The sequence below is a fragment of the Aplidium turbinatum genome, chromosome 6, assembly GCF_918807975.1.
Source record: "Aplidium turbinatum chromosome 6, kaAplTurb1.1, whole genome shotgun sequence".
Taxonomy (NCBI): Eukaryota; Metazoa; Chordata; class Ascidiacea; order Aplousobranchia; family Polyclinidae; genus Aplidium; species Aplidium turbinatum.
In genome coordinates this window covers 22,828,915-22,856,348 of record NC_137477.1, presented here as the reverse complement: position 1 = coordinate 22,856,348, position 27,434 = coordinate 22,828,915, and the positions used below count along the sequence as shown (strand labels likewise).

Below are 27,434 nucleotides of genomic sequence, written 5' to 3'. Positions count from 1 at the left end.
TGTGTGTGGCGGTTTTTATATAGATATTGTGCTCAATCATGTACAATTGCACATGAATTGCTATTATGTGAACATTATTTTGCTGCTACGCTTGCAGTTGTAGAAGTAGATTTTTCATCAGAGACCCCTAATTTGTAACGGCAGAAAATGCAAGCTTTTTATGTGCAGTATTTCATGATGGTACTGCTATGTTGTGAATAATTATAAACTGTGTACATGTCTTAAATCACAATGTATAATTATATATATATCTTACTTTGATATATACCAGTAACTGATACTTTGATACTAGCAACTGACTGGTAGCTGACTCCTGTTGTTAGATTTCTATTTGCAACAACTAATTAAAGCAATATTGTCAGATGGAAAATTACAGCCTTTCTAATAATATCCATTGTAAAGTACTATATATGAATAATTTGATACGGTATTGTTTTGTGTGTGCACACGTTTAATAGCATCGATTGTTTTCAACTCCAGAGCATAGGGTGTTTAAACTTTGCTTTGTAAAAGTACAGTGTTATGTCAAGCATTCAAAATGACAGAAGCGATTTATATGCGTCTATCACTGAAGATATTTTCAAAGCATCGTCAGAAGGTAACCTTGAAAATGTTGTCAAGGGGTTTAAACTTCTACCAACCTTATCAAGAGACTGCAAAGACAAACGGGGTTGGACACCTCTTATGCTTGCAGCAAGAAACGGTCATGTTAATGTCATCGAAGCCCTATTACAAGATGGGTAAGCTCATTGTTCAGGTATAGTGGAGCTCAGTATGTAGCAGAGTTGTGATTTGCAAAAATAAACTTGTGTTGAGTATAGCCTACTTTTCCTTAACTTTAACCATACACGTCTGCTTAAACAAAACATATTAAATTATTTTAGGAGAGTAATTCTACTGTTGAGGCATGCAATTCAGGAGCAAAATTTAACCGTAGCTTTCTATTCAGTTCTTTAAAACGTTTTCAAGTACGCAAATTTTCATGAACAAATCTTGAAAGTATTTTTTCAATCCAAAGATAATGAATAAAAAATTAAAATTTCCTTCATCAATTTTCTGTTTTCGTAGGGCAGATTTGAAGATGTTCAACAATAGTGGACAAAATGCATTGGATATTGCTTCCTTTTGGAACCAAGGACCTGCCCTCAAAACTCTGAATCGCTTTCTTAAACCACCCAAAACACCAGAACTTGAGTTTGTTAACTACTTTAGTCAAAGTGTTGTTGATAGGCAATCTTATAGAAGGCAAGACGAAACTCACATAAATGATGTTATGAAATCAGAGAAATCAAAGTTTGTCATTTTTGGGGAACTGCAGCTTCTCACAAGTCAAAGTCCTCCTCATGGTCCAGGGAGCCAAGTTTTATATTTGTCATGGAAAGAAATTGAGAATCTTTTAAAAATTGTTCCTGAAGAAGATCGAGATATTATATTTCTTGGTGTTGGGGATATCGAAAAGGGTATCATGTACAGGGAAACTATGGGCTCAATAGTTGACACCAATGCTTATTTTGGGGTCAACTTTAAACAGGTCTGTATTGTTATGATGTTGAAAATTAAAATGTTTACAATTTACTTTCTACACTGTGAAAGTAATAAAACTACGTCACTTATAATTTGATTCAGCTTTAGGTGTGTGAACTGTGAAGTTTGTTCAGAGCAAGTCTTTATAACGCCCTTCAAATGACTAACCTAACTCTAGAAAATTCAGTATAAACCGCATGTGTGTATGTGCAAGTGCATGATTGTCTTGTGTGAACAGTGACATGCATCATTCCGGAAAGGAAATGGCGTGCACCAGCGAAAGAAATCGTCGCACTAAGGACGATTGGAGTATAGCGGTATACATTTATAGAACCATTCTGATTGGAGTCATTTGAACAGCATTATAAAGACTCATGGCTTAGAATTTTGTGTTATAAGAGTTTCACATAACGTTTCTTCCTTTTTGAAAAACTAGAAACCCACAGAAGATCAACTTCCCATTCAACAGAGAGGCGGTGAATATGTTGGAAGAGGCTATAGAAGCAGAACTGGGGTTACTTCTTTGAAGAAGGAAGAATCTGGTTTAATTGCTCAAGCAAGATCAGTTTTAGCTTGGCATGAAAAGTGGGTAGTGTTTGTGTTACGTCACAGCAGAATTTTACACAACAAATCCTGTGTAATTGCTTTTCAGTTTAGTGATTGGCAGCTTTCTGCTACAGCTGCAATTGATGCAGTTTGTTGATGGTTGTTTTTTTTAAGTAAATCTAATTGCATACCCAGGTAGTCGCTTGTGAAATGTGGATGCTGTACGTGAATTTCATTCTGATTTCAACGGTATATTTTATTGTTAAAAAACAGGTGCCAATGCTGATATTCATTTTTTAAATAAACTTCAAATCGATTTAGGGCTATGTTGAATCATTAGTTGTGAATTATATCTTCTGATTTTCAGAAACCGTTTTTGCCCTTCCTGTGGAACTAAAACTGTGGTCAAGGAGTCCGGCTACAAGCGCTTGTGCGCAAATGAAAGATGCGTCACGTTAAAAGGAACTCACAATGTTAGTTTCCCGAGGTATGTTATCACGTGATGTCGCTAAGACAATAACGAGGTGCGGTTTTACTTTTTAATCACTTTACTCTTGTGCAAGAGGAGTACTGGCATTCAGAAAAAAAATGTTCGAAAAGAAAATCTTCAGTGATTGTCAATTGTTAATTTGGTAACGATAAAAACGATACTTTTTTTCGAAGCAAAATTTTGTTTCTACTTAGGTTCAAAACATTTTTATTTTAAACAGCCCTAGTAGGCTAGGTAATCTAGTTTGCACCATGATTATTATTTGCCTACCTTGGTTTTCTCATCTTCTGTTACGTGTAGCAGCTTTGATGATGATATTTCAGAACAGACCCGGTTGTGATCGTGTTAGTTACATCGGTGGATGGAACCAAATGTCTGCTTGGGAGGCAAACACGGTTTCCCCCTGGTGTTTACTCCTGCTGCGCTGGTTTTATGGAACCAGGTACGTCATAGTATCGCAATATGCATTGAAACTACATTGCTGTAATGTGGTGGTATTCACAGTATTTATTCACTTACTCATAAACTTCGGTCTATTCAAGCGTCTATTGTATTAAAACGCATGGGTAATCGTCATTACTCCAAAGTTTATTAGAAATACATTAATTTTCCAATAGCACAATCAATGCTCATCCAGAAAACTGTAAAACAAAGAAACTACAAAATGAAGCAACAGCGTGGAAATTTCAGTGCTTGCTGCTGGACAGCGAATGACGACACTCATAATAGTTTGGCAGTATAACTTACCAAAACCTTTTTATCAATGCCTGTGACCGAACCTGCGAGACCGTGCTCACGATTTTCACAAGTACTGGTACACGAAGTGATAGGTGAATATTCAAAAGATACTTTCTTAGTTCGAGAGGCCGCAGTCAACCAAGGCTTGTAATTCGTTTTTAAACTTTGTCCTATATGCGCCTGTTGCGGCAACACCCCTTTTGCATTTTTTGTTTACTTTATACACCAGTGTCAATGTTTAATTAATTTAGCTCGTCATAGCTTTGCACTCTCCGTATGGTGCCAAGTGTAGGCAGCCCTCCTTTGCTTTGTATCTAAAACATCCGGTTTTGAGCAAGAAACTGCGTTGAACTTGCAATCAACATCCAGTTTTGAGCAAGAAACTGCGTTGAACTTGCAATCAGCATCCAGTTTTGAGCAAGAAACTGCGTTGAACTTGCAATCACTTCAATTGCCTAGGTGAAACTATTGAAGACGCCGCCAGAAGAGAAGTGTTTGAAGAAGCTGGTGTCAAAGTGGGAAAGCTATCTTATCATTCATCACAACCATGGCCATTCCCTGCAAGTTTGATGATTGGTTTAATTGGAAATGCTACCTCTGATGACATAAAGGTTGATGAAGTCGAATTGGAGGATGCAAAGTAGGATTTTTGCAATATATCCGGTAGTTAACTGAGCAGACTGATGTGATAAAAGATTTCGGAAAACAGAAAGATTGTTTATTCTATATAGTGGCTAAGATATCATCCTGATAGCTCAATTGAATAAACGCCCGGCTTCATCAACAATTAGACCGCAAAATCAAGCAGCGATGGCTCGATTCTCGAGGTGTGCTCTTTAACAAAGCGCTTTAAAGGACAGCTCTCCACATGAAAAGCAACTTACTCACAACAGACACATGAAAAACTCTCCACCTGATAAACAACTTAACCGACCTCTACAATGATTAACGCTGTCAAAGATGAATAATTTCACACACTGATACATTGTAATTATTTTGTTGCCATTAGTCAATTGGAGGGCTTTTTTCAATCCATTTTTGTTTTGTTTTATTAATATAACCAGTTGGGAGTAGCTGACTAGATGACCAAATGGTCTTTCGCTGCTCCTGGCTAATCACTGCGCGTATTTATGCGTTCCTCCATGTTCATGATTGTATATTATTGTGATGTAAGTTCTGTACCGTACTATTATAGAATCTGATTGGCAAATACAGTTATTTCTCTCTCCAATCTCTATTCAGCGGCATTTAATGCATGGAATAATTTATAGGCTGCAAGCGAAAGTTCACTTATTACTCTCTTCAACTGAGCGTGCCGAAGTAATTTCAAAGATAAGCTTCCAATGCTGCTTTTTCGATCCGCAATTACCCAAGAAACTAAAATAGTCACTTAACTTATTAAACATCCAATATTAACACAAAAAGCTCTTTAACCACTGATTTATAAAATGGTCTGCATGAATACCTGTGATATGGCATTACAAAATAACGAATCCTTAACCTTCAAGAAAAAAGCTAAATTGGCATGTGTTGAAGAAATTGTTATATTTTATTTCAGGTGGTTCAGCAGGTCGGAGGTAGTACGCGCTTTAAGTGAAGGATTTCACTCTGAAGGTCTAAAAATCCCCCCACCGACAGCAATCGCCCATCAGCTCATGAAAGCTTGGGTGAAAATGTCATCAAATCTATAAATTTCATCCCCTTGAATGATTTTTAGTGCAATTTTTGATCCTTTGCTCTAATTGTGTAGTTTCTTTTTCTGACCTCATTGGCTGGTGAAGTTTTATAATTTAGAAATTAATAAAAAATATTTTTATGTATACTACAGTGTTGTGTGTTTTTGATGGATTGAAAAGAACTTAAGTTTAACACGGTGTGGCGCCAAAGATAACTACAGATTAATCCTTTTATCTATTTTTGTGCTGTTTTTTAGATAAATTTTAGAAAGCAAAAAACTATCCGACAGGATTCAGGCACGCTTTTAAAAAAATCACTTGATCTGTAGAGAGAGAGAGAGAAACCTTTTATTTTGTCTGTTGCGAAAAATAGTATACGGTACAACGTACAAATATAAACCGGTAGCTTTAACGTAGCAAACACATTACTGGATTTAACTTTGTCTTTTTCCATTAAAAGCTTCTGTTGGTTATCAAATAGGCGACATTGCGATCTTTTGTCGCCATTACCAACTCAACCATAGAATTAATCTTTGTCAGAGGAACTAGAATTGATATGACCCGAAAGTTATCGATTTTTGTTATAATGAGATGCAGACCACGTCAGCCTAGACCTTTCAAAATTTTAGTTCATTCACTGTGTGTGTAGCCTATGTGAAGGCTTAATTTAAGAGGATATGGTAAGTTTTTGCTCTTTGGCAATATTGAAAGCTGACTGGACACACAGCACTCGTATCTTTTAATTTCGGATTTATAAGAGAAAACTCAATGTCGTCCGTCCTGATAATTCGATTTATATGATCTTTATCTTCGGACTGGGAAAGCTTCTTTGAGAGCTTAATAATCCTGGCAGTTTCGCATACTTGTAGAAGATTCTCATAAAGATTGACAGAGTGGAGATTTCGATAGTTGTTGAAGTGTTTTTGCTGGGGTATTATTCTATCCATTCGGTGCCTTTGAACAAAGAGCGGTCCTGGAATGCCGTTAGTCCGCCCCGTTAGCTCAGTGGTTACGCGACCGGCTCAAGATCCCGCAGCGCAAGTTCAACTCTCGAGGTGTGCGCTTGAGCAACGCATTTCAGAACTTCTCTCCATTCAGTGGCATCTAATGGATGGAATAGGCCTAATTCCCCGACAACAACACTTCAACAATCGGAAAACTTCACTCTGCCAATCTCGGCAACCGGCCCTGCCTCCCAAAGCCTCTACAAGAGTGCGAAACTACCAGGAATAACCTATCAAGGCATTGTCAGTCTGAGGATAAAGATTCAAAATCAACCAACCAATGTGTTGCTCAGGTGCACACCCCGAGAGCCGAACCAGGGCCGCTTGAGTCGGGCGCGTATAAGTCAAAATGATCGACTTTGCAAACAAAGAAATGACGAGCATGGCTCGCTGGTCATGGACATAGCCATGGGAGAAGAGAACTGGAGAAAAATTACTTCCCAAAAATAAATCAAACTTCACACAAATAGGCTACAATTTCTGCAGATGAAGAATGTACCCTTCGCATAATGGCTGCTATGAGTAAATTAGCCTTCTTACGTGGGCCTAATGTTGTAGTGCAATTAGCTTCAGTAGTCTACATATTCTAGTTTGCTGAGAATGAGAAAATTATCAGCCTATCTGTTGTGTCAAATGACTTCTCTGCTTCTGTGGTCTTTAATTCCATTCTGCATATCAATAAAATTGATTTTCGTTTGAATCTTTATCCTCTGACCGAGAAAGCCTCTGAAAGGTTATTCCTAATAATTTCTCGTAGGCCTAGGCCTAATTACCAGTGCCGGATTAATCAAGTGCGGTGCCTGTAGCAGATTAATTTGATGTAGGCTACAGATAATGACCGGGAAGTAGGCTAATTGGATATTTTATAGATTTGAAGTTGTTTTATAGATTTGATGTATTTTGGTTATAGTGTAGCCGCTGTTGCCCCATCGTGTTTCTCAAATAGTTTTTAATCAACCTCAATTTTGAAAATAATGTCTCTCCAGTAGGCTCGTCCCCGAGAAGGCTACAATTAGTTAGCCTACCATCATAGCCTACATAGATAAATGCGTATTAGGAGATGTGGTGTCAATGATGTTCTCTTTAATCGAAGTGAAATAGTTCAGTTCTGGAGAGGAGCAATCAATAGCAATGTGCTTTACGAATTTTAAAAACTGAGGTAGTTCATCGTTCAATCCCTCTTCCAAATCCTGGAAATATGCTTCTAAAAGTCTGTCAGCACTGTCTTGGATCTGCGCAGGTGTTAGGCCATTCAGATTTCGCAAAAAACTAAACCGTGTGTTAATTTAGATGATATCCATTGCATCTGGAAATGAACGGCCCCTGCCTACATCCTCATCGCGCGTTCGATTGTGGACAATTCTTCTTGTGCTTGTTGGTCGGTAATTCGCCACTTGAGTCAGCTTCTGCGCCTCTGACTAAAACTTAGCGAATTGTTCTCTGAAAATCTGTAGGGATCCTGCAAAAGAGGCACACAACGCTGAAGCAATGTTGAGATTTTGCCGTTTTGCTTGAAGGGAGGCTTGAGTTGGCTGGAAGCGATCGAGTAGGCTAAGCTATTTCAAAAATCCACGAAGACTCCAATTTCGAGCAACTCCATTTTCTCGAGGAGTCTATTTGCCTGCTTTCGACATTCTGCTTTTTGCTCTTGGTCATTTTTGAAAAGAAAACGTTCTACCTTAATGGCGTCAGCTCTTGCGGACCATCGTCTTGCAAAGAGCCTCTTTAGCACTCCACCACCTGAACACTTCAGAACGGACAGCCGCTGTGTTGAAGCAGCAAAGCGTACATAAATATTTTCAACGAAGTCAAAGAACTGAACTGTTTCTGGACACGATTGTGTAGCGCATACACCAACTAAATTTAACGAATGAGCATAGCATGGAACATATTCTGCAACAGCACCATTTTTTTTTTGACAAATGCCTGTAGCCTATAGTCTACTCCGTTAGCCTATATTTCCCGCTCATGTTGGACGCGTTGTTATAACTTTGTCCAAGGCAATCGGCAAGATTGATAGTCTACTCTTCTCACTGATGTAGGGCTTGTAGGCCTACTGTACACTGTACAGTAGCCTACAATTGAATGTTCTCTCAAACAATTAGTATCGTGGGCTCGTGGCACTCGATCAGGCAGTTGTTTCCAGCATAAATTACCAGTTTTTAAAGTTTAGCCTACAATAATTAGATAGGGACGTTGGGACTAGTAATTTAATCCTACAACTATAGCCTAATATTCTCCAATGCCATTCCAGTTTGCAAGCCAAAATTACTTACCGGTAGCCTACCAACTAGCCTATGTTCGACAGCTTTTTGCAAAGTTTTGCTCACCAAGCAATAAAAAAGTTTTGCTCACCAAGCGCGGGGCCCTGTGAAGCGCGGGGCCCTTAGCCGCTGCTACATCTGCCACTATCTTAATCCGGCGCTGCTAATTGCACAAGCTTTGAATCATTGAAGTACCGGTAGGCAGTTACCGTACCGAGATCGTCAGAGTTGTTTTTTAAAGTTTCTGTTGAATTTTAAATTTTATTATCACTGATCATGGGGAAAGGCCACAGCGTGACAGCGGCAGCGCTATGAACTTTGTAGAATCAACGTCACAAATTGCAAAATTAGTGACTGCCTCATAAACATTGGTCGTGAAAAACACGTGAAATTCTGAGGAAACTCGAGTAGCCTAATAGGCCTACACGTGTATTTCTCGTGTTTTTACGAGCCAATGTTTATGGGGTGCCATTGGCTTTGATGTTTACAAGTTGCTTATTTTTTTACTGAAAACATCCATTCTCCTTGATAGGCTATGTTATTATGGAAGCAATATCGGCCAGTGTCCTACGTCATATTGAAAAACAGTGGAGGCTTGCAAAAGAATTTATTCTCACACGAGTCAGTTCAATCATAAATAGCTAAAATTAATCGATTTTGATCAGCTAGTAGCTAGATCATCTTCAGTTAAGCTTTTTCAAATAACTTATTCTTTATATTCTTCATATTCTATATTATTATATTATTATTATTATAATATTATATATTTATATTGTATATTCTTTTATATTCTTTAATTTTATCTTATTCAAATATCAAATAGAATTTATTCTTGTTAAGCTTATTCAAACAGAAACCTGTCAGAAGATATTTCATTTTCTTGACAAAGGAGGCTTTAATATAGCAAAAAAAAATGGTTTAGGTCAATGTTATCAAAAAAATTAAATCCCAAAACTTAACGCTTAGCAAACCCTGCGAAAACTAAACTGCTTTTTATTTGCAGTGCCATAGAATAGTTGGATAGGCTACCATCAAGTCAATTTATTTTGTTTCAATAGCGTCACACAGTGGCGTATAGCTAAGGGGGGGAGGTTTGGGGTTGCAACCCCCCTTTGGTACGCGTGTGACGTCACGATATTGGGAATGATGCTTTCAATCTCTTTATGCTTAAGAATGATGCTTTCAGTCTAAAAACAAATTGCTTAATTTTGAACAAAACTGCATTAAAAGACCGAGTTTTGCCAATACCAAACATTCAAACATTTCAGCCAGGAATTAGCAACAAGAAAACATAGAAACAGCCTTATTTCCGAAAAATGCCGAAGAAAACATGATCTTATCCTTTTGCTATGCCACCGGACAGCACTATTTTACAGAAATATTCATTCCCATATTTTTGTTGAAAATGCTCTCAGAATGCACCAAATTCAAAGTAATTTTTCAAAATTTTCTGAGGGAGGTCCCCCAGACCCCCCGCCGCTGGGTCGTCAAAACCCCCCCTTTGAAAATTCCTGGCTACGCTACTGGCGTCACATATATAAACAAACAAGTTACTCCACAAAAATTCTCCGTGGCCTATGCCACTTTACATTTTGGATGTAGATACACTGCATTCAAGCAGTTTTTTTCATCGATGGGAAAAGTAGACTTATACTTCTGTAGGCTAACCAAGACTACCGTAATACGAATCAGCGAAAATGTAAACAACGAATTGGTTTATTGTGATACACTTAACAATGCGTAATTTCACAAGATAAAGGCGGATTCACACTGGCTAACTACTGCGCTGTAAGCTGCTTTTGACGTTAGCACGACGCCAGACACTCATCGACTTTTCACACTGTATTTTTCCTTTATTTGCCTTACTGCTCCTGTGCTGTTTTAAAAACAGCACATCGTTTTGCTATTCGTTTGTATTGGCAATTTAAGAAAACCCGCGGCTCTACGACGTTACAATCGGGTGTCTCTTTAACCTTACACAAAATATTTCACTGCACGCAGAGTTTCCAAATATAATTTACACTTATGACAGTCAGCAATTCTCGTTCTGTGAAACAGAGAAATGGGTATGATACATGATTGTGATGGTATTTTTGGATAGTTTTAGTCTCACATCTCAGTCTCGCCAAACTTAGCAATTCCCCAAATCAAATCGTTTTGTTTGTTCAAATACCGCGATATAATGGAGTGAATGAGTTCTCAAAACAGTATGTTGCGATCAATCCAGGCACGTCCTGTGATTACCGTATATTTGTTTTTTATTGTGTTACGGTACTTGCAACAGGCTAGGGTGGCAGCTGACATAGATGACCTTACAGGTTTTTTGTTGCCATCCTGTTGTGCTGATAAACACTCATTTGTATGTACTTTTTGTTTGTTAAATACCAGTATGTGCTGATTCTGGTTTGGTTATAGAATCGAAGAAAATGGGACACAAATGACAGTTTTTAATGAACGAACATGCTAGTTAAAGATAACACATCATCAATTGTGACATATACCGTAGGCTACAGTTTTTCAGCTAAATCAAGGAAATTAGATGCGTTTAACCAAATCTGCTTAAATTATACATGCTACTGCACTATGAGATACGGAATTCGGTGCTCTTCCACAAGACGCCCTGTTGGTCAACCAGACAAAATGATGACGTCACACATTGGAATGGACTATTATGAAGGAGGAAGTGCGGGGTGGAAATGGAACGAAATACACCAGAAGGAAATTGTCTCCCATTCATTCATTTCTTGTTCAATTTCAACAAATTTGCTATTGTTGGAAAGCACAAGCATAGATCTAACCAACTAAATTAATACTAAGTCCCAAAATGCTAATAGCTCCATCTAGTGGCCACCTAAACTTGACCAAATTCAAACCATTATCAAAAGTTTATTTGGAACGATAAGAACATTAAACGACAGCCAATTAAAAGAACATGTTACTGTTTATTGAAGTGCTAACTTTCATTGTTATATCTTATTCAATATGCGCGCAATCGTTGTTCGAAGACAGCCCCCCAACGAAGCTTTTGCCCAATGCATTTCAATGGCGAATCGATCGTCTTCCAGTTCACGCCCTGCATGTTCACGATAATTAATTGTCTCCCATTTATTCATTTCTTGCTCAATTTAAACAGATTTGCTATCGTTGAAAAGCACAAGCATAGATCTAACCAACTAAATTAATACCAAGTCCCAAAATACTACTAGCTCCATCTGGTGGCCACCTAAACTTGACCAAATTCAAACCATCACCAAAACTTCATTTTAAATGATAAACAATCTAAATCAAATCCAATTAAAAGAACATGTTACTGTTTATTAAAGTGGTAACTTTCATTGTTATATCTCATTCAATATGCGCGCAATCGTTGTTCGAAGACAGCTCCCCAACGAAGCTTTTGCCCAATGCATTTCAATGGCGAATCGATCGTCTTCCAGTTCACGCCCTGCATGTTCACGATAATTAATTGTCTCCCATTTATTCATTTCTTGCTCAATTTCAACAGATTTGCTATCGTTGAAAAGAACAAGCATAGATCTAACCAACTAAATTAATACCAAGTCCCAAAATACTACTAGCTCCATCTGGTGGCTACCTAAACTTGACCAAATTCAAACCATTATCAAAAGTTTATTTGCAATGATAAAAACATTAAACGACAACCAATTAAAAGAACTTGTTACTGTTTATTGAAGGGCTAACTTTCATTTTGACACCTTATTTAATATATGAGCAATCGTTGTTCGAAGACAGCCCCCCAACGAAGCTTTTGCCCAATGCATTTCAATGGCGAATCGATCCTCTTCCAGTTCACGCCCTGCGTGATCAATGGTGAATCGATCGTCTTCCAGTTCACGCCCTGCATGTTCACGATAATTAATTGTCTCCCATTTATTCATTTCTTGCTCAATTTCAACAGATTTGCTATCGTTGAAAAGCACAAGCAGGGATCTAACCAACTAAGTTATAACCAAGTCCCAAAATACTACTAGCTCCATCTAGTGGCCACCTAAACTTGACCACATGCAAACCATCACCAAAACTTCATTTTAAATGATAAACAATCTAAATTAAATCCAATTAAAAGAACATGTTACTGTTTATTGAAGTGCTAACTTTCATTTTTGTATCTTATTCAATATGCGCGCAATCGTTGTTCGAAGACAGCCCCCCAACGAAGCTTTTGCCCAATGCATTTCAATGGCGAATCGATCGTCTTCCAGTTCACGCCCTGCATGTTCACGATAATTAATTGTCTCCCATTTATTCATTTCTTGCTCAATTTCAACAGATTTGCTATCGTTGAAAAGAACAAGCATAGATCTAACCAACTAAATTAATACCAAGTCCCAAAATACTACTAGCTCCATCTGGTGGCTACCTAAACTTGACCAAATTCAAACCATTATCAAAAGTTTATTTGCAATGATAAAAACATTAAACGACAACCAATTAAAAGAACTTGTTACTGTTTATTGAAGGGCTAACTTTCATTTTGACACCTTATTTAATATATGAGCAATCGTTGTTCGAAGACAGCCCCCCAACGAAGCTTTTGCCCAATGCATTTCAATGGCGAATCGATCGTCTTCCAGTTCACGCCCTGCATGTTCACGATAATTAATTGTCTCCCATTTATTCATTTTTTGCTCAATTTCAACAGATTTGCTATCGTTAAAAAGCACAAGCATAGATCTAACCAACTAAATTAATACCAAGTCCCAAAATACTACTAGCTCCATCTGGTGGCCACCTAAACTTGACCAAATTCAAACCATTATCAAAAGTTTATTTGGAAGGATAGGAACATTAAACGACAGCCATTTAAAAGAACATGTTACTGTTTATTGAAGTGATAACTTTCATTTTTGTATCTTATTCAATATGCGCGCAATCGTTGTTCGAAGACAGCCCCCCAACGAAGCTTTTGCCCAATGCATTTCAATAGCGAATCGATCCTCTTCCAGTTCACGCCCTGCATGTTCACGATAATTAATTGTCTCCCATTTATTCATTTTTTGCTCAATTTCAACAGATTTGCTATCGTTAAAAAGCACAAGCATAGATCTAACCAACTAAATTAATACCAAGTCCCAAAATACTACTAGCTCCATCTGGTGGCCACCTAAACTTGACCAAATTCAAACCATCACCAAAACTTCATTTTAAATGATAAACAATCTAAATCAAATCCAATTAAAAGAACATGTTACTGTTTATTAAAGTGGTAACTTTCATTGTTATATCTTATTTAATATGCGCGCAATCGTTGTTCGAAGACAGCCCCCCAACGAAGCTTTTGCCCAATGCATTTCAATGGCGAATCGATCGTCTTCCAGTTCACGCCCTGCATGTTCACGATAATTAATTGTCTCCCATTTATTCATTTCTTGCTCAATTTCAACAGATTTGCTATCGTTGAAAAGCACAAGCAGGGATCTAACCAACTAAGTTATAACCAAGTCCCAAAATACTACTAGCTCCATCTAGTGGCCACCTAAACTTGACCACATGCAAACCATCACCAAAACTTCATTTTAAATGATAAACAATCTAAATTAAATCCAATTAAAAGAACATGTTACTGTTTATTGAAGTGCTAACTTTCATTTTTGTATCTTATTCAATATGCGCGCAATCGTTGTTCGAAGACAGCCCCCCAACGAAGCTTTTGCCCAATGCATTTCAATGGCGAATCGATCGTCTTCCAGTTCACGCCCTGCATGTTCACGATAATTAATTGTCTCCCATTTATTCATTTTTTGCTCAATTTCAACAGATTTGCTATCGTTAAAAAGCACAAGCATAGATCTAACCAACTAAATTAATACCAAGTCCCAAAATACTACTAGCTCCATCTGGTGGCCACCTAAACTTGACCAAATTCAAACCATTATCAAAAGTTTATTTGGAAGGATAGGAACATTAAACGACAGCCATTTAAAAGAACATGTTACTGTTTATTGAAGTGCTAACTTTCATTTTTGTATCTTATTCAATATGCGCGCAATCGTTGTTCGAAGACAGCCCCCCAACGAAGCTTTTGCCCAATGCATTTCAATAGCGAATCGATCCTCTTCCAGTTCACGCCCTGCATGTTCACGATAATTAATTGTCTCCCATTTATTCATTTTTTGCTCAATTTCAACAGATTTGCTATCGTTAAAAAGCACAAGCATAGATCTAACCAACTAAATTAATACCAAGTCCCAAAATACTACTAGCTCCATCTGGTGGCCACCTAAACTTGACCAAATTCAAACCATCACCAAAACTTCATTTTAAATGATAAACAATCTAAATCAAATCCAATTAAAAGAACATGTTACTGTTTATTAAAGTGGTAACTTTCATTGTTATATCTTATTTAATATGCGCGCAATCGTTGTTCGAAGACAGCCCCCCAACGAAGCTTTTGCCCAATGCATTTCAATGGCGAATCGATCGTCTTCCAGTTCACGCCCTGCATGTTCACGATAATTAATTGTCTCCCATTTATTCATTTCTTGCTCAATTTCAACAGATTTGCTATCGTTGAAAAGCACAAGCAGGGATCTAACCAACTAAGTTATAACCAAGTCCCAAAATACTACTAGCTCCATCTGGTGGCCACCTAAACTTGACCACATGCAAACCATCACCAAAACTTCATTTTAAATGATAAACAATCTAAATTAAATCCAATTAAAAGAACATGTTACTGTTTATTGAAGTGCTAACTTTCATTTTTGTATCTTATTCAATATGCGCGCAATCGTTGTTCGAAGACAGCCCCCCAACGAAGCTTTTGCCCAATGCATTTCAATGGCGAATCGATCGTCTTCCAGTTCACGCCCTGCATGTTCACGATAATTAATTGTCTCCCATTTATTCATTTCTTGCTCAATTTCAACAGATTTGCTATCGTTGAAAAGAACAAGCATAGATCTAACCAACTAAATTAATACCAAGTCCCAAAATACTACTAGCTCCATCTGGTGGCTACCTAAACTTGACCAAATTCAAACCATTATCAAAAGTTTATTTGCAATGATAAAAACATTAAACGACAACCAATTAAAAGAACTTGTTACTGTTTATTGAAGGGCTAACTTTCATTTTGACACCTTATTTAATATATGAGCAATCGTTGTTCGAAGACAGCCCCCCAACGAAGCTTTTGCCCAATGCATTTCAATGGCGAATCGATCGTCTTCCAGTTCACGCCCTGCATGTTCACGATAATTAATTGTCTCCCATTTATTCATTTTTTGCTCAATTTCAACAGATTTGCTATCGTTAAAAAGCACAAGCATAGATCTAACCAACTAAATTAATACCAAGTCCCAAAATACTACTAGCTCCATCTGGTGGCCACCTAAACTTGACCAAATTCAAACCATTATCAAAAGTTTATTTGGAAGGATAGGAACATTAAACGACAGCCATTTAAAAGAACATGTTACTGTTTATTGAAGTGCTAACTTTCATTTTTGTATCTTATTCAATATGCGCGCAATCGTTGTTCGAAGACAGCCCCCCAACGAAGCTTTTGCCCAATGCATTTCAATAGCGAATCGATCCTCTTCCAGTTCACGCCCTGCATGTTCACGATAATTAATTGTCTCCCATTTATTCATTTTTTGCTCAATTTCAACAGATTTGCTATCGTTAAAAAGCACAAGCATAGATCTAACCAACTAAATTAATACCAAGTCCCAAAATACTACTAGCTCCATCTGGTGGCCACCTAAACTTGACCAAATTCAAACCATCACCAAAACTTCATTTTAAATGATAAACAATCTAAATCAAATCCAATTAAAAGAACATGTTACTGTTTATTAAAGTGGTAACTTTCATTGTTATATCTTATTTAATATGCGCGCAATCGTTGTTCGAAGACAGCCCCCCAACGAAGCTTTTGCCCAATGCATTTCAATGGCGAATCGATCGTCTTCCAGTTCACGCCCTGCATGTTCACGATAATTAATTGTCTCCCATTTATTCATTTCTTGCTCAATTTCAACAGATTTGCTATCGTTGAAAAGCACAAGCATAGATCTAACCAACTAAATTAATACCAAGTCCCAAAATACTACTAGCTCCATCTGGTGGCCACCTAAACTTGACCAAATTCAAACCATCACCAAAACTTCATTTTAAATGATAAACAATCTAAATCAAATCCAATTAAAAGAACATGTTACTGTTTATTAAAGTGGTAACTTTCATTGTTATATCTCATTCAATATGCGCGCAATCGTTGTTCGAAGACAGCTCCCCAACGAAGCTTTTGCCCAATGCATTTCAATGGCGAATCGATCGTCTTCCAGTTCACGCCCTGCATGTTCACGATAATTAATTGTCTCCCATTTATTCATTTTTTGCTCAATTTCAACAGATTTGCTATCGTTGAAAAGAACAAGCATAGATCTAACCAACTAAATTAATACCAAGTCCCAAAATACTACTAGCTCCATCTGGTGGCTACCTAAACTTGACCAAATTCAAACCATTATCAAAAGTTTATTTGCAATGATAAAAACATTAAACGACAACCAATTAAAAGAACTTGTTACTGTTTATTGAAGGGCTAACTTTCATTTTGACACCTTATTTAATATATGAGCAATCGTTGTTCGAAGACAGCCCCCCAACGAAGCTTTTGGCCAATGCATTTCAATGGCGAATCGATCCTCTTCCAGTTCACGCCCTGCATGTTCACGATAATTAATTGTCTCCCATTTATTCATTTCTAGCTCAATTTCAACAGATTTGCTATCGTTGAAAAGCACAAGCATACATCTAACCAACTAAACAAATACTAAGTCCCAAAATACTACTAACTCCATCTGGTGGCCACCCAAACTTGACCAAATTCAAACCATTATCAAAAGTTTATTTGCAATGATAAAAACATTAAACGACAACCAATTAAAAGAACTTGTTACTGTTTATTGAAGGGCTAACTTTCATTTTGACACCTTATTTAATATATGAGCAATCGTTGTTCGAAGACAGCCCCCCAACGAAGCTTTTGCCCAATGCATTTCAATCGCGAATCGATCCTCTTCCAGTTCACGCCCTGCGTAATCACGATGATTAATTGTCTCCCATTTATTCATTTCTTGCTCAATTTCAACAGATTTGCTATCATTGAAAAGCACAAGCATAGATCTAACCAACTAAATTAATACCAAGTTCCAAAATTTTACTAGCTCCATCTGGTGGCCACCTAAACTTGACCACATGCAAACCCTCCCTAAAACTTCATTTTAAATGATAAACAATCTAAATCAAATCCAATTGAAAGAACATGTTACTGTTTATTGAAGTGCTAACTTTCATTTTTGTATCTTATTCAATATGCGCGCAATCGTTGTTCGAAGACAGCCCCCCAACGAAGCTTTTGCACAATGCATTTCAATTACGAATCGATCGTCTTTCTGGATTCACATTGCGTGATCGCGATAATTAATTGTGTCCCATTTATATTGAAAAAATGCTAAAGTCATAGAAAGTATTAGGATCAGGCACACAAATAGCCTAGTTGGTGGTGTGATGGCTTGTCCGAATCAAGTAATGTAACAAACACTGATCAATAGGAAAGCGATGTGTGCTCTAGAGCGGTGTAGAACTTTGATCCTTTGGGAGGTCGTGGAAGAATTCTTGTCACTCGGCCCTCAGTCGACATCTATTGGAAAAGCTCGGTTGAGGAAGCAAGTGATGTCAGCTCCAAGTGCAGGAGCCAGAAAATTGTTCCTATTTGGATGGAGAAACCTCTGCAAATAATAAAAAGCAACAACAACCAGCGAGACAGTGGGTGCGGATACTTATGTTTTGTTCAATGCTTAGCCAAGAAATTTTTTCGCAACACATAGGCTAAGCCTAATAAACCTAGGCTTAAATATGGATCAAAGGTAAGTAACGAAACCGTAATGAAATGACTTGGGCTTGCATTCTCGTGTTCTTTCATTACCACACGAAGTCTTTTTCCCAAAGGCATCCGTGTGTGTAAACAAAATGATTCATAGGTCCAAACCTTAAACGTTAACACACAAAAATCATGTTACAAACGTAAGTTAAAAAAATTATTTTGTTTCATGTGACATTGCACTTTTTTTAGCCTAGTTTGTTTGTTATAGAATAAATATCACAAAGTAGGCTATGTGGGCAGCAACTCTTTTTTATCATTAGGTAGCCCTGAAAAGGGCTGTTTTTTTTTTTTTTGGCAAATGGACGATGTGGCGGCTACAGTAAGGGGTAGGACTCCCTTATGGCGCGGAGAACTTCCGGAAAATGTCGTCCCCGTGGAAACTGATGTCGCCACATAAATTCATCAAGATACCCAGGTATCATGGGCCTTGTGGTGCCACCCATTCTTTTAAATTTCCGTTTACAATTCAGCCACAGGTTTTCAATGTGGTTCGTATGAACCCCTGTGGCCGAAACATAATGATGGTGATGGTTGACCGTTTGGTGGCGATATCCAAGATCTAAAAAATACGAAAGCAACTTTAAATAAATTTCAGCCTAAAATGCTTGCTGCAACGGTTTCCAAATAGAAATAACAAAAACATGTTAAATTGTTAAATTTATTTTTAATGGATGCATAATTGTTTTGGCATGAGCCATCGTGCTTTTTGAAAAGGAGCTGTGCAGTTAAGTGGCGAGGTCAGTTGATTTTTTTTTCTGCTCCCAAAGTAACTTTAAATGGTTAATTGTTGTTAACAGTTTCTACACTATGAATAAGTTGTATCAAGTGGGACCTGGCATGACAGTTTAAGCCAAATGGTTGGGTCTGATGCTATCACAACAGAAAAGTACACATTGTACTGTGATATGTCTTCAGACAAGCTAAACACAAACTGGTGGTTGAATGACCAATGGGACTGTGCAAGCAATCACTTTTGGGACATATTCCTACGTTATTTTAAGGCTGAAAGAAATTTTTTTCACTTAAAAAGTATTTTTCACTAGGGATGTAGATAAGAGCTACTGCTTTATTTTGTACAATCTTGAAAAGCCTTATTACACTACACTTTGCTATAGATCATGGCAAAAGTATATACCTTTTTAGATTTCAATTCATTGAACCTTTAAAGTGTCTTATTTTATCATGTCTGAAAAGAAAAGCGGGTCTATTTATTGATGAAAACCAAGAAAACAAGTTCTGCTTCTTTTCTCTTGAGTCTCTTTCATTCCATCATACCCTTGACAATCAATTGATGTATCTAGAAAAGTGTCTCCTGGGACATAACCCCTTGTCCCATTGATCATGTATGTAAGCAACCTATGGGACAGTTGTCTGACACTTTTTAATGATGAAAAAAAAACAATAAAGAATATTAGCCTACAGTCATCACTGTTTTGATTTCATGTTAAGAAACAATGACTAAACTTTGCAATAAAATTGCTTTAGTTCATGATTTGCTTTAAAATAACGTTTTTTTAGAAATAATGTCATATTCGTCCCATAGGTGCCACATCTCCCCTACACATTTTTACTCTCAGTACACCTAGTCTACACAAATGTTTAATCTACATGCATTTTATGTACTTCATCCAATCCATTTAATGTTTAACATAATCTACGTTAAGTGTTTACATGTTAGTGTAGCCTATGTCATTTTAAAATAGAACTACAAGAAACACTCACTAGACAAGTTAGAGTATGCACCCCATTCATCGGAATGAATCTCTGTTCCTGGTGCGATGTGGCGTAGAATTTCTGCCTCCAGTGTAGCCCTGTCCCGCCGCGGTACCATTACAATGAAGCATTCTCTAATAGCACAATTTTACTAGGGATATCTACAGGCATTGAGGTGCAAAAGAACGTGCCCTAAGGAGGGTAGGTTAAATAAAAGTGTTGTCAAATATTCCTTCAAATCCCAAGCCCAAGTGATATTGCTCACCTGCTCGAACGTAGTTGACTAGGCGTAGGCCTAGTTGTAGGGGGTAAACATGCACATAATATATAACTTACTTTGTTGTGGTGTCAATCCCGCCGAAGATCCACTGCTGTGGCACTGGGCGCCCTTGTGAATTTCCTGGTTTTCGTCTGGCCACCAAGGACTCATCGATAGCGACGATGTGGCCAGGTCCACCGATTTGATGCTGATTCCTCAACAAATCCTCCGAACAGACCTGTACGTTATCAACAAATGGCAAATATTCGTGTTCATCAATAGTGATGGTGTGGCATGAAGCCACATAGTAGCCTATGCTTTTCGTACAAGCACGAATGTTTGTAGTTCCAAAACCGTTTGTGTTTGAATGTTTTGCTTGGAGACCCAGGGCCTATGAGAGGGGGATATTGAGGGTACGGCGTACCCTTGAGGGCCCAGGCCTGTGATTGTTGGGAGGCCCAAAATTGTGATTTTATACTTTACGCGAAAACAGGATGGTTAAAACCACCCTAAACGACTAAATTCAAGCATAAAAGTTGTTATCATTTAGTCCTGGGGGGCCCGTAATGTAGCAAAAAGGCCCGGAGAAGTAATTGAGTGCATTGCGCGCAAATTAGGGGCCCAAAGTGGTGATTTAATGCTTTACGTGCAAAAATGTTCCATTTTAAAGCACCCAAAATTAAATCGTAAAAGTTGGTTTTTTTCCTGTTTGGGACTTGGTATTAATTTAGTTGGTTAGATCTATGCTTGTGCTTTTTAACGATAGCAAATCTGTTGAAATTGAGCAAAAAATGAATAAATGGGAGACAATTAATTATCGTGAACATGCAGGGCGTGAACTGGAAGAGGATCGATTCGCTATTGAAATGCATTGGGCAAAAGCTTTGTTGGGGGGCTGTCTTCGAACAACGATTGCGCGCATATTGAATAAGATACAAAAATGAAAGTTATCACTTCAATAAACAGTAACATGTTCTTTTAAATGGCTGTCGTTTAATGTTCCTATCCTTCCAAATAAACTTTTGATAATGGTTTGAATTTGGTCAAGTTTAGGTGGCCACCAGATGGAGCTAGTAGTATTTTGGGACTTGGTATTAATTTAGTTGGTTAGATCTATGCTTGTGCTTTTTAACGATAGCAAATCTGTTGAAATTGAGCAAAAAATGAATAAATGGGAGACAATTAATTATCGTGAACATGCAGGGCGTGAACTGGAAGAGGATCGATTCGCTATTGAAATGCATTGGGCAAAAGCTTTGTTGGGGGGCTGTCTTCGAACAACGATTGCGCGCATATTGAATAAGATACAAAAATGAAAGTTATCACTTCAATAAACAGTAACATGTTCTTTTAAATGGCTGTCGTTTAATGTTCCTATCCTTCCAAATAAACTTTTGATAATGGTTTGAATTTGGTCAAGTTTAGGTGGCCACCAGATGGAGCTAGTAGTATTTTGGGACTTGGTATTAATTTAGTTGGTTAGATCTATGCTTGTGATTTTTAACGATAGCAAATCTGTTGAAATTGAGCAAAAAATGAATAAATGGGAGACAATTAATTATCGTGAACATGCAGGGCGTGAACTGGAAGACGATCGATTCGCCATTGAAATGCATTGGGCAAAAGCTTCGTTGGGGGGCTGTCTTCGAACAACGATTGCGCGCATATTGAATAAGATACAAAAATGAAAGTTAGCCCTTCAATAAACAGTAACATGTTCTTTTAATTGGATTTAATTTAGATTGTTTATCATTTAAAATGAAGTTTTGGTGATGGTTTGCATGTGGTCAAGTTTAGGTGGCCACTAGATGGAGCTATTAGCATTTTGGGACTTGGTATTAACTTAGTTGGTTAGATCTATGCTTGTGCTTTTCAACGATAGCAAATCTGTTGAAATTGAGCAAGAAATGAATGAATGGGAGACAATTAATTATCGTGAACATGCAGGGCTTGAACTGGAAGACGATCGATTCGCTATTGATCACGCAGGGCGTGAACTGGAAGACGAACGATTCGCCATTGAAATGCATTGGGCAAAAGCTTCGTTGGGGGACTGTCTTCGAACAACGATTGCTCATATATTAATTAAGGTATAAAAATGAAAGTTAGCACTTCAATAAACAGTAACATGTTCTTTTAATTGGTTGTCGTTTAATGTTTTTATCATTGCAAATAAACTTTTGATAATGGTTTGATTTTGGTCAAGTTTAGGTGGCCACCAGATGGAGCTAGTAGTATTTTGGGACTTGGTTATAACTTAGTTGGTTAGATCCCTGCTTGTGCTTTTCAACGATAGCAAATCTGTTGAAATTGAGCTAGAAATGAATAAATGGGAGACAATTAATTATCGTGAACATGCAGGGCGTGAACTGGAAGACGATCGATTCACCATTGATCACGCAGGGCGTGAACTGGAAGAGGATCGATTCGCCATTGAAATGCATTGGGCAAAAGCTTCGTTGGGGAGCTGTCTTCGAACAACGATTGCGCGCATATTGAATGAGATATAACAATGAAAGTTACCACTTTAATAAACAGTAACATGTTCTTTTAATTGGATTTGATTTAGATTGTTTATCATTTAAAATGAAGTTTTGGTGATGGTTTGAATTTGGTCAAGTTTAGGTGGCCACCAGATGGAGCTAGTAGTATTTTGGGACTTGGTATTAATTTAGTTGGTTAGATCTATGCTTGTGCTTTTCAACGATAGCAAATCTGTTGAAATTGAGCAAGAAATGAATAAATGGGAGACAATTAATTATCGTGAACATGCAGGGCGTGAACTGGAAGACGATCGATTCGCCATTGAAATGCATTGGGCAAAAGCTTCGTTGGGGGGCTGTCTTCGAACAACGATTGCGCGCATATTAAATAAGATATAACAATGAAAGTTACCACTTTAATAAACAGTAACATGTTCTTTTAATTGGATTTGATTTAGATTGTTTATCATTTAAAATGAAGTTTTGGTGATGGTTTGAATTTGGTCAAGTTTAGGTGGCCACCAGATGGAGCTAGTAGTATTTTGGGACTTGGTATTAATTTAGTTGGTTAGATCTATGCTTGTGCTTTTTAACGATAGCAAATCTGTTGAAATTGAGCAAAAAATGAATAAATGGGAGACAATTAATTATCGTGAACATGCAGGGCGTGAACTGGAAGACGATCGATTCGCCATTGAAATGCATTGGGCAAAAGCTTCGTTGGGGGGCTGTCTTCGAACAACGATTGCGCGCATATTGAATAAGATACAAAAATGAAAGTTAGCACTTCAATAAACAGTAACATGTTCTTTTAATTGGATTTAATTTAGATTGTTTATCATTTAAAATGAAGTTTTGGTGATGGTTTGCATGTGGTCAAGTTTAGGTGGCCACTAGATGGAGCTAGTAGTATTTTGGGACTTGGTTATAACTTAGTTGGTTAGATCCCTGCTTGTGCTTTTCAACGATAGCAAATCTGTTGAAATTGAGCAAGAAATGAATAAATGGGAGACAATTAATTATCGTGAACATGCAGGGCGTGAACTGGAAGACGATCGATTCACCATTGATCACGCAGGGCGTGAACTGGAAGAGGATCGATTCGCCATTGAAATGCATTGGGCAAAAGCTTCGTTGGGGGGCTGTCTTCGAACAACGATTGCTCATATATTAAATAAGGTATAAAAATGAAAGTTATCACTTCAATAAACAGTAACATGTTCTTTTAATTGTTTGTCGTTTAATGTTTTTATCATTGCAAATAAACTTTTGATAATGGTTTGAATTTGGTCAAGTTTAGGTGGCCACCAGATGGAGCTAGTAGTATTTTGGGACTTAGTATTAATTTAGTTGGTTAGATCTATGCTTGTGCTTTTCAACGATAGCAAATCTGTTGAAATTGAGCAAGAAATGAATAAATGGGAGACAATTAATTATCGTGAACATGCAGGGCGTGAACTGGAAGAGGATCGATTCGCCATTGAAATGCATTGGGCAAAAGCTTCGTTGGGGGGCTGTCTTCGAACAACGATTGCTCATATATTAAATAAGGTGTCAAAATGAAAGTTAGCCCTTCAATAAACAGTAACAAGTTCTTTTAATTGGTTGTCGTTTAATGTTTTTATCATTGCAAATAAACTTTTGATAATGGTTTGAATTTGGTCAAGTTTAGGTAGCCACCAGATGGAGCTAGTAGTATTTTGGGACTTGGTATTAATTTAGTTGGTTAGATCTATGCTTGTTCTTTTCAACGATAGCAAATCTGTTGAAATTGAGCAAGAAATGAATAAATGGGAGACAATTAATTATCGTGAACATGCAGGGCGTGAACTGGAAGACGATCGATTCGCCATTGAAATGCATTGGGCAAAAGCTTCGTTGGGGAGCTGTCTTCGAACAACGATTGCGCGCATATTGAATGAGATATAACAATGAAAGTTACCACTTTAATAAACAGTAACATGTTCTTTTAATTGGATTTGATTTAGATTGTTTATCATTTAAAATGAAGTTTTGGTGATGGTTTGAATTTGGTCAAGTTTAGGTGGCCACCAGATGGAGCTAGTAGTATTTTGGGACTTGGTATTAATTTAGTTGGTTAGATCTATGCTTGTGCTTTTCAACGATAGCAAATCTGTTGAAATTGAGCAAGAAATGAATAAATGGGAGACAATTAATTATCGTGAACATGCAGGGCGTGAACTGGAAGACGATCGATTCGCCATTGAAATGCATTGGGCAAAAGCTTCGTTGGGGGGCTGTCTTCGAACAACGATTGCGCGCATATTAAATAAGATATAACAATGAAAGTTACCACTTTAATAAACAGTAACATGTTCTTTTAATTGGATTTGATTTAGATTGTTTATCATTTAAAATGAAGTTTTGGTGATGGTTTGAATTTGGTCAAGTTTAGGTGGCCACCAGATGGAGCTAGTAGTATTTTGGGACTTGGTATTAATTTAGTTGGTTAGATCTATGCTTGTGCTTTTTAACGATAGCAAATCTGTTGAAATTGAGCAAAAAATGAATAAATGGGAGACAATTAATTATCGTGAACATGCAGGGCGTGAACTGGAAGAGGATCGATTCGCTATTGAAATGCATTGGGCAAAAGCTTCGTTGGGGGGCTGTCTTCGAACAACGATTGCGCGCATATTGAATAAGATACAAAAATGAAAGTTAGCACTTCAATAAACAGTAACATGTTCTTTTAAATGGCTGTCGTTTAATGTTCCTATCCTTCCAAATAAACTTTTGATAATGGTTTGAATTTGGTCAAGTTTAGGTGGCCACCAAATGGAGCTAGTAGTATTTTGGGACTTGGTATTAATTTAGTTGGTTAGATCTATGCTTGTGCTTTTTAACGATAGCAAATCTGTTGAAATTGAGCAAAAAATGAATAAATGGGAGACAATTAATTATCGTGAACATGCAGGGCGTGAACTGGAAGACGATCGATTCGCCATTGAAATGCATTGGGCAAAAGCTTCGTTGGGGGGCTGTCTTCGAACAACGATTGCTCATATATTAAATAAGGTGTCAAAATGAAAGTTAGCCCTTCAATAAACAGTAACAAGTTCTTTTAATTGGTTGTCGTTTAATGTTTTTATCATTGCAAATAAACTTTTGATAATGGTTTGAATTTGGTCAAGTTTAGGTAGCCACCAGATGGAGCTAGTAGTATTTTGGGACTTGGTATTAATTTAGTTGGTTAGATCTATGCTTGTTCTTTTCAACGATAGCAAATCTGTTGAAATTGAGCAAGAAATGAATAAATGGGAGACAATTAATTATCGTGAACATGCAGGGCGTGAACTGGAAGACGATCGATTCGCCATTGAAATGCATTGGGCAAAAGCTTCGTTGGGGGGCTGTCTTCGAACAACGATTGCGCGCATATTGAATAAGATACAAAAATGAAAGTTAGCACTTCAATAAACAGTAACATGTTCTTTTAATTGGATTTAATTTAGATTGTTTATCATTTAAAATGAAGTTTTGGTGATGGTTTGCATGTGGTCAAGTTTAGGTGGCCACTAGATGGAGCTAGTAGTATTTTGGGACTTGGTTATAACTTAGTTGGTTAGATCCCTGCTTGTGCTTTTCAACGATAGCAAATCTGTTGAAATTGAGCAAGAAATGAATAAATGGGAGACAATTAATTATCGTGAACATGCAGGGCGTGAACTGGAAGACGATCGATTCACCATTGATCACGCAGGGCGTGAACTGGAAGAGGATCGATTCGCCATTGAAATGCATTGGGCAAAAGCTTCGTTGGGGGGCTGTCTTCGAACAACGATTGCTCATATATTAAATAAGGTGTCAAAATGAAAGTTAGCCCTTCAATAAACAGTAACAAGTTCTTTTAATTGGTTGTCGTTTAATGTTTTTATCATTGCAAATAAACTTTTGATAATGGTTTGAATTTGGTCAAGTTTAGGTAGCCACCAGATGGAGCTAGTAGTATTTTGGGACTTGGTATTAATTTAGTTGGTTAGATCTATGCTTGTTCTTTTCAACGATAGCAAATCTGTTGAAATTGAGCAAGAAATGAATAAATGGGAGACAATTAATTATCGTGAACATGCAGGGCGTGAACTGGAAGACGATCGATTCGCCATTGAAATGCATTGGGCAAAAGCTTCGTTGGGGAGCTGTCTTCGAACAACGATTGCGCGCATATTGAATGAGATATAACAATGAAAGTTACCACTTTAATAAACAGTAACATGTTCTTTTAATTGGATTTGATTTAGATTGTTTATCATTTAAAATGAAGTTTTGGTGATGGTTTGAATTTGGTCAAGTTTAGGTGGCCACCAGATGGAGCTAGTAGTATTTTGGGACTTGGTATTAATTTAGTTGGTTAGATCTATGCTTGTGCTTTTCAACGATAGCAAATCTGTTTAAATTGAGCAAGAAATGAATAAATGGGAGACAATTAATTATCGTGAACATGCAGGGCGTGAACTGGAAGACGATCGATTCGCCATTGAAATGCATTGGGCAAAAGCTTCGTTGGGGGGCTGTCTTCGAACAACGATTGCGCGCATATTGAATAAGATATAACAATGAAAGTTAGCACTTCAATAAACAGTAACATGTTCTTTTAATTGGCTGTCGTTTAATGTTCTTATCGTTCCAAATAAACTTTTGATAATGGTTTGAATTTGGTCAAGTTTAGGTGGCCACTAGATGGAGCTATTAGCATTTTGGGACTTAGTATTAATTTAGTTGGTTAGATCTATGCTTGTGCTTTCCAACAATAGCAAATTTGTTGAAATTGAACAAGAAATGAATGAATGGGAGACA

General features: G+C 37.4%; 1 protein-coding gene across 2 annotated transcripts; it reads left to right on the top strand.

Annotated features, from left to right (window-relative positions):
* Positions 1-484: 484 nt before the first annotated feature.
* LOC145771846 (NAD-capped RNA hydrolase NUDT12-like) lies at positions 485-5,123 on the top strand. 2 transcript variants are annotated; one of them, XM_082583579.1, is made up of 7 exons: positions 485-740; positions 1,069-1,531; positions 1,961-2,109; positions 2,438-2,557; positions 2,884-3,002; positions 3,758-3,938; positions 4,857-5,123. In XM_082583579.1, the coding sequence occupies exons 1-7, from the start codon at positions 523-525 to the stop codon at positions 4,987-4,989; spliced, it is 1,383 nt and encodes a 460-aa protein (XP_082439705.1). In that variant the 5' UTR covers positions 485-522; the 3' UTR covers positions 4,990-5,123. The 2 variants fall into 2 exon arrangements, with proteins under 2 accessions (XP_082439705.1, XP_082439706.1); XM_082583580.1 differs by having other exon boundaries at positions 3,758-3,961; positions 4,857-4,994.
* Positions 5,124-27,434: the final 22,311 nt, after the last annotated feature.